The sequence below is a fragment of the Sturnus vulgaris genome, chromosome 34 (genome assembly GCF_052056855.1).
Source record: "Sturnus vulgaris isolate bStuVul1 chromosome 34, bStuVul1.hap1, whole genome shotgun sequence".
NCBI classification, from domain to species: domain Eukaryota; kingdom Metazoa; phylum Chordata; class Aves; order Passeriformes; family Sturnidae; genus Sturnus; species Sturnus vulgaris.
Window position 1 is genome coordinate 208,505 of NC_142276.1, and position 8,065 is coordinate 216,569.

The window sequence follows — 8,065 nt, forward strand, 5'->3', positions numbered from 1 at the left end:
TGGTTTGGGGGGTCTGTGTCCCCATGGGGGGTGTGGGGACAGTGTGGGGGGTGTGGGGACAGTGTGGGGGGTGTGGGGACAGTGTGGGGGTGTCCCCTGACCCCCCCGTGTCCCCCCAGGCAGCCCCCTGCAGTTCTATGTGGATTATGTGAACAGCGGCCACGTCACGGCCTACGGGCCCGGCCTGAGCCACGGCACAGTGAACCGGCCAGCCAGCTTCACTGTCAACACCAAGGACGCTGGAGAGGGTGGGCACACCTGGGCACACCTGGGCACACCTGGGGACACACCTGGGCACACCTGGGGGATGGGGGACACACCTGGGGGATTGGGGCACGGCACAGTGAACCGGCCAGCCAGCTTCACTGTCAACACCAAGGACGCTGGAGAGGGTGGGCACACCTGGGCACACCTGGGGGACACACCTGGGGACACACCTGGGCACACCTGGGGACACCTGGGGACACACCTCGGGGATTGGGGCGCACCTTGGGGGACACTTGGGGACACTTGACCTTGTCCTTCCCCCAGAGCACTGTCCCTGTCCCCCCGTCCCCTGACAATGTCCCCGATGTCCCCAGGGGGGCTGTCCCTGTCCCAGGGGGGCTGTCCCTGTCCCCAGTGTCCCCAATGTCCCCCAATGTCCCCAATGTCCCCCGTGTCCCCAGGGGGGCTGTCCCTGTCCCCAGGGGGGCTGTCCCTGTCCCCAGGGGGGCTGTCCCTGTCCCCAGTGTCCCCAATGTCCCCCGTGTCCCCAGGGGGGCTGTCCCTGGCCGTCGAGGGCCCCTCCAAGGCCGAGATCAGCTGCCAGGACAACGGGGACGGCACCTGCTCCGTGTCCTACCTGCCCGTGCTGCCCGGGGACTACGGCATCGTGGTCAAATACAACGACAAGCACATCGCGGGGAGCCCCTTCACCGCCAGGATCACGGGTAAAAAAACGGCCAAAACCGGGAAAAACGGGTGGAAAACGGGGAAAACGGGTGAAAAAACGGGAAAAAATCCCCCCCAAAAAACCCTGAACACACAGCTGGGGTCGGGGGCACATCGCGGGGAGCCCCCTTCACGGCCAGGATCACGGGTAAAAAACACGGAAAATCGGGAAAAAAACCGAAAAAATGGAAAAAAAAAAACGAAAAAAAAAAGAGTGCTGCCTCGGTGACCCCACTGAGCCTTCACTGTCCCTGTGTCCCCTGACTGTCCCCTGACTGTCCCCGTGTCCCCAGGTGACGATTCCCTGCGCCAGTCCCACCTCAAGGTCGGAGCCTCGGCCGAGATCCCGCTGGACATCGGCGAGAGTGACCTGAGCCAGCTGAGCGCCACCGTCAGCGCCCCCTCGGGCCGGCGGGAGCCGTGCCAGCTGAAACGGCTGCGGAACGGCCCACCTGGGTGAGGGGACACCCTGGGGACACCCTGGGGACATCATTGGGGGCATTGGGGACACCCTGGGGACAATGGGGACACCCTGGGGACACTGGGGACACAGAGCCGTGCCAGCTGAAACGGCTGCGGAACGGCCACCTGGGTGAGGGGGACACCCTGGGGACATCATTGGGGACATTGAGGATGTTGTACCCTGTATCCCTGTCCCTGTCCCCTCACTGTCCCTGTCCCCAACGTGTCCCTGTGTCGCTGTCGCTGTCCCCTCTCTGTCCCCTCTCTGTCCCCTCGCTGTCCCCTCGCTGTCCCCTCACTGTCCCCGTCCCCGCAGGGATCTCGTTCGTGCCCCAGGAGGTGGGGGAGCACCTGGTGCACGTCACGCGTGGGGGGCAGCCCCTGGCCCGCAGTCCCCTGGCTGTCACCATCAGCCAGGCCGAGCTCGGTGACGCCTCCCGGGTGCGGCTCAGGGGGCCCGGCCTGAGCGAGGGGACGACGTTCCAGCCCGCCCAGTTCACCATCGACACCCGCGAGGCTGGTGCGGACTGGGAGCACTGGGAGGGGACGGGGAGGGGATTTGGGGGCACTGGGAGGGGATTTGGGAGCACTGGGAGGGACTGGGAGGGGATCTGGGGACACTGGGAGGGGATTTGGGAGGGACTGGGAAAGACTGGGAGGGACTGGGAGGGGGACGGGGAGGGGATTTGGGGGCACTGGGAGGGACTGGGAGGGACTGGGAGGGGATTTAGGGTCACTGGGAGGGACTGGGATGGGTTTTTGGTTTTTTGGGTACTTTGGGTTACTTTTGGGGTATTTAGGCTTTAATTAATACGACATTGCAGATTTTGGGATTTGGGGATTTCTGGGTGGGTTTTTGGGGTTTTTGGGGTTTTTGGGCTCAGCCCTGGCCCCGCGGCCCCCCCAGGGTACGGGGGTCTCAGCCTGTCCATCGAGGGGCCCAGCAAGGTGGACATCACCACGGAGGAGCTGGAGGACGGCACGTGCCGAGTGTCCTACTGCCCCACCGAGCCCGGCAACTACATCATCTCGGTGAAATTCGGGGAGCAGCACGTGCCCGGTGAGCCCGGGGACTGGGGGGGACTGGGAGGGGACTGGGGGGGGACTGGGAGGGGATTGGGAGGGGACTGGGGGGACTGGGAGGGGACTGGGAGGGGATTGGGGGGGACTGGGAGGGGATTGGGGGGGACTGGCAGGGGATTGGGGGGACTGGGAGGGGATTTGAGGGGACTGGGAGGGACTGGGAGGGGACTGGGAGGGGATTGGGAGGGACTGGGGGGGACTGGGAGGGGACTGGGGGGGGACTGGGGGGGACTGGGGGAGACTGGCAGGGGATTGGGAGGGACTGGAAGGGGACTGGAAGGGGACTGGGAAGGACTGGGAAGGAATTTGGGGATACTGGGAGGGACTGGGGATGGATTGGGAGGGAACTGGGAGAGGATTAGAGGGGATTGAGGGGGCACCGGGAGGGGATTTGGGGACATTGGGAGGGCCGGGGGTGCCTGGGGGGTTTTGGGGGTCCCCACTGACCCCGCCCCCCCCAGGGAGCCCCTTCTCGGTGAAGGTGACGGGGGAGGGCGGGTCCGCGAGAGCATCACCCGGCGGCGCCGCGCCCCCCCCGAGGCCAGCGTGGGGACCCCCTGCGACCTCAGCCTCAAAATGCCCGGTGAGACCGGGGGGGAGCCGGGGGGTTCGGGGGTCCTGGAAGCTGTCAGGGGGTCCCTGAGCGTCCCTGGAGGTGTTTGGGGGGTCCCCGGGGGAGTTTTGAGGGGTCTCCATCTCTGAGGTGACAGCACAGGTGACAAAAAAGGAACATTTCCAATGTCCCATGGTTTACCCCAGTTAACCCATTTTCACCCCCAATAACCCAGTTTTTCCTCATTTTTCCCCATTTTTCCCCATTTCTCCCAGAGCTCTCCATCTCCGAGGTCTCGGCCCAGGTCACCGTTCCCACATTTCCAATAACACAATTTTTTTCTCTGTTTTTTTCTCTGTTTTTTCTCTGTTTTTTCTCTATTTTTTCCCCATTTTTCCCCATTTCCCCCCATTTTCTCCCCAGAGCTCTCCATCTCCGAGGTCTCGGCCCAGGTCACCGTTCCCACATTTCCAATAACCCAATTTTTTTCTCTGTTTTTTCTCTATTTTTTCTCTGTTTTTTTTCTCCATTTTTTCCCCATTTTCACCCCCAATAATCCGTTTTTTCCCCATTTTCCCCAGAGCTCTCCATCTCCGAGGTCTCGGCCCAGGTCACCGGCCCCTCGGGCCAGCCCGTGGCCTCGCAGGTGCTGCCGGGGGCGGGGGGCACGGTCGGGGTCCGGTTCGTGCCGCAGGAGACCGGAGCCCACCGGGTCAGCGTCAAGGACCGGGGCCAGCACGTGCCCGGGAGCCCCTTCCAGTTCACCGTGGGACCCCTGGGAGAGGGGGGCGCCCACAAGGTCCGGGCTGGGGGCCCGGGGCTGGAGCGAGCCGAGGCCGGGACCCCCGGTGAGGAAACGGGGGGGAAAAAATGGGGGGGAAAATCCAAAAACCAGAGCGGGAAAGTGGAAAAATGGGGCAAAGAGAACAGAAATGTGGGGGTGGAGCCGAAAAATGGGGGAGGAAACTCAAAATACGGAGTGGGAACCTAAAAAATGGGGCAGAGACACCAAAAAACCCCAAAGATGGGGGCTCCGTGTGCTTTAGGGGGGGATCTATGGGGTTGGGGGTTTTCGGGCTGTTTTTGGAGCGGTTTTTGAGGTTTTTTGGAGCGGTTTTTGGGCGGTTTTGGGGTTTTTTTTGGGTTTCTCACCCCGTGTCCCCCTCCCCAGCCGAGTTCAGTATCTGGACCCGCGAGGCCGGGGCCGGGGGTCTCTCCATCGCCGTCGAGGGTCCCAGCAAGGCCGAGATCGCCTTCGAGGATCACAAGGACGGCTCCTGCGGGGTCTCCTACGTGGTGCAGGAGCCCGGTGAGGGCCGGGGGGGTCTGGGGGGGATTTTGGGGTTTTTGGGGCGGGATTTTTGGGTTTTTGGGGTGGGGTTTTGGGGTTTTTGGGGCGGGATTTTTGGGGTTTTGAGGTGTTTCCCTCATCCCTTTCCCGCAGGTGACTATGAGGTGTCAGTGAAGTTCAATGACAGAGCCCGAGTTTTGGGGTTTTTGGGGCGGGATTTTGGGGTTTTTGGGGCGGGGTTTTTGGGGTTTTGAGGTGTTTCCCTCATCCCTTTCCCGCAGGTGATTATGAGGTGTCAGTGAAGTTCAATGACAGAGCCGAGTTTTGGGGTTTTTGGGGTGGGATTCTGGGGTTTTTGGGGCGGGGTTTTTTGGGGTTTTTGGGGCGGGGTTTTTGGGGTTTTGAGGTGTTTCCCTCATCCCTTTCCCGCAGGTGATTATGAGGTGTCAGTCAAGTTCAATGACGAGCACATCCCCGAGAGCCCCTTCGTGGTGACGGCCGCGGCCCCGAGCGACGCCGCGCGGCGCCTCACTGTTTCTAGCCTTCAGGTGAGGCACCTGGAGACCCCAAAAAACCCCAAAAAACCCAAAAAAAACCACCACAGAACCCCCTGCAGAGCGGGGGGGGCCCGGCCAGCGCAGCCCCCAAACGGCGGGGGGGGGGTTGGGGACGGGTTTGGGGTTTGTAGGGGAAGTTTTGGGGTTTTTAGGGGAAGATTTTGGGGTTTTAGGGAAGATTTTTGGAGTTTTTTAGGGGAAGTTTGGGGTTTTAGGGGAGGATTTTGGGGTTTTTAGGAGAAGTTCTGGGTTTTTTTGGGGAGGATTTTGGGGTTTGCAGCAGGGGCAGTTTGGGGATTTTTCGAGGCCGTTTTTTGGGACCTGTAGGAGCAGATTTGGGGATTTTTAAGAAGAGATTTTAGATGTGGGAGCAGTTCTTGGGGTGCCCAGAGAAGTTTTTGGGATATTTCAGTCAATTTTTGGGGTGCCAGGGCCAGTTTTGGGATACCCAGAGCAGTTTTGGGGGTGTCCAGGTCAGTTTTTGGGGTTCCCGGGTCAGTTTTTGGGATATTTTAGTCAGTTTTGGGATATCTCAGTCAGTTTTTTGGGGTGTCCAGGTCAGTTTTTAGGGTTCCCAGATCAGTTTTTGGGGTTCCCAGATCAATTTTTGGGGTGTCCAGGTCAGTTTTTTGGGGTGCCCAGGTCAGTTTTGGGTGTCCAGGTCAGTTTTTGGGGTGTCCGGGTCAGTTTTTGGGGTTCCCAGATCAGTTTTGGGGGTGTCCAGGTCAGTTTTTTGGGGTTCCCAGGTCAGTTTTTGGGGTGTCCAGGTCAGTTTTGGGATATCTCAGTCAGTTTTTGGGGTGCCCAGGGTCAGTTTTTGGGGTCCCTGCGCTGGCCCAGCCCCCCAGCCCGGGGGTCTCGGGGTCTCTCTCGTGTCTCTGATAAAGGCTTTGAACAGGGGGGGGGCCGGGGGGGGTTTAACGGGACCCAGCGGGGCCCAAAATTCCCCAAAATTCCCCCAAAACCTTTCGGGGTCCCCCGCTGGCTCCCGTTAAACCCCCCCAGCCCCCCAAGGTAAGTGGGGTTCAGGGGGGGACCCCAAAATTCCCCCCCACCCCTTTAGGGACCCTCAAACCCCTCCCCCCCCTCCTTCGGATTTGTGGGGGGAAATCCCAAAAAACAAAAATTTGGGATTTTTGGGGTTTGGGGCTCCCCACTGGGGGTTCTGAGGGGGGAGGGGTTGGGGGTCCCCACTCCCCCAAAAATCTTTGGGGCTGAGGATTTGGGATTTCCTGACCCCTCTCCCCCCCAAAAAAAACAAAAAAAACTTTTTGGGATGAAGATTTTGGGTTGTTCTTCCTCCCAAAAATATTCGGGGATGAGGATTTGGGGTTGTAAAGTTTTGGGAGGGGGATTTGGGGTCGGGGTGGGAATTTTTTGGGGGTTGTTTTCTCTCCTCCCAAAAAAAAAAAAAAAAAATTTGGGATGAGGTTTTGGGTTTTCCAAACCCCCGAAATTTTTGGGATGAATTTTTGGGTCGTTCTGCCCCTCCCTGGCATTTCTGGGATGAGGATTTTGGCCTCTCCCCTCCCCAAATTTAAATTTTTTTTTGTTGGTTTTTTTTGGGTTTTTTTTACCCCTTTGGGCGTTTTTTTGGGGGTCCCAAAACCTGAAAAAACCTGAACTTCTCCCACCCCCACCCCAAAATTTGGGTTTTTCTGGGGATTTTTTGGTTTTGTTTTTTTTTTTTTCTGGTATTTTTTGAGGAGGGGGGGTGGGATATTTTCGGGGTTTTTTTGGGGGGGAAGGGTTTGGGGTTTTTTGTTGATTTTTTTGGGTTTTAATTGTTGATTTTTTTTTGGTTTTTCAAAATTTCTGGGGGGGGGTTATTTTGAGGTTTTTGTGGGATTTTTTTTCCAGAGGTGTTTTGTTTATTTGGAATTTTTTGTTTGTTTATTTGGAATTTTTTAGGTTTTTTGGAGTTTTTGAGATTTCTTTGGAGTTTTTTTGGAATTTTTCTTTTTTTTTTTTCCAGTTTCTTTGGGGTTTTTTGGGTGTTTTTGGTTTTTTTGGGGGGATGTTTTGTTTTTCTTTTTCCTTTGGGTTTTTTGGGGGAATTTCTTTGGTTTTTTGGGGGGTTCTTTTTGTGTGTGTTTTTGGTTTTTTTCTGTTCCTTTTGGGGTTTGGGGAGGTTTTTGGGGTTTGTTTTTTTGGGGCTTGGTTTTTTGTTTTGTTTTTTTTTGTTGTTGTTGGTGGTGTTGTTTTTTTTTTTTTCCTTTTCTTTGGGGTTTTTTTTAATTTGTTTTTCCTTTTTGGGGTTGGGTTTTTTCTGTTACTTTTGGGGGTTTTCTTTAGGATTTTTTGTTTGTTTGCTTTTCTCTTCCTTTGGGTGATTTCCTTGGGCTTTTTTCTTTTCTTCATTATTTTTTGGGGTTGGATTTCTCTGTGATTTTTTTTCGCTGTTTCTCCTCTTCCTTTTCCATTTTTTCCCCCTTTTCTCTCCTCCGGCCCCCTGCCTGTTCTGTCTCCCCGGGGCTCGGGTTTTCTCCCGGATTTTGGGGATTTTTTTTTATTTTTTTTTCCCGGTTTTGGGGGTTCCTGACGCGTTTCCCCCGCAGGAGTCGGGGCTCAAGGTTCACCAGCCGGCCTCGTTCGCCGTCAGCCTCAACGGGGCCCGGGGGGCCCTGGACGCCAAAGTGCACAGCCCCTCGGGGGCCCTGGAGGAGTGCCACATCTCCGAGGTCACCCCAGGTGAGGGGCACCCCGGAGCCCGGGGCTGCACCCCAAAAAAAAACCCGAAAAAACGGGGTGTTCCTAGGAAAAAATCTAAAGATTCCGCCCAAAATCCGCAAATTCCGCCCCGAAATCCGCAAATTCCGCCCCGAAATCCGCAGATTCCGCCCCAAAATCCGCAAATTCCGCCCCGAAATCCGCAAATTCCGCCCCAAAATCCGCAAATTCCGCCCCGAAATCCGCAAAATTCCGCCCCAAACTCAGCAAATTCCGCCCCAAAATCCGCAAATTCCGCCCCGAAATCCGCAAATTCCGCCCCGAAATCCGCAAATTCCGCCCCAAAATCCGCAAAATTTCGCCCCCAAATCCGCCCCCTTCCCACCCCTGGGGCGCTGTCCACAGCTCCGGGGTCACCCCAGGTGAGGGGCACCCAAAAATCTGGGGTTGGACCCCCCCAAAAAAAAAAACAGAAAAAAATTGTGTTTTCCTATAAAAATCTATGCAAGTTTCCGA

General features: G+C 56.9%; 1 protein-coding gene across 1 annotated transcript in view; it reads left to right on the forward strand.

Moving 5' to 3' along the window:
• Window positions 1–8,058, forward strand: part of FLNA (filamin A) — a gene marked incomplete at its 3' end in the record, with an annotated part of 28,022 nt that extends 19,964 nt beyond the window's left edge. Inside the window, 11 exon segments of the mRNA XM_088155083.1 lie at window positions 120–248; window positions 759–932; window positions 1,227–1,380; window positions 1,704–1,915; window positions 2,303–2,455; window positions 2,940–2,966; window positions 2,969–3,061; window positions 3,613–3,879; window positions 4,203–4,340; window positions 4,755–4,870; window positions 7,438–8,058. Coding sequence (XP_088011209.1) covers window positions 120–248; window positions 759–932; window positions 1,227–1,380; window positions 1,704–1,915; window positions 2,303–2,455; window positions 2,940–2,966; window positions 2,969–3,061; window positions 3,613–3,879; window positions 4,203–4,340; window positions 4,755–4,870; window positions 7,438–8,058 — 2,084 coding nt within the window.
• Between the last annotated feature and the right edge of the window lie 7 nt (window positions 8,059–8,065).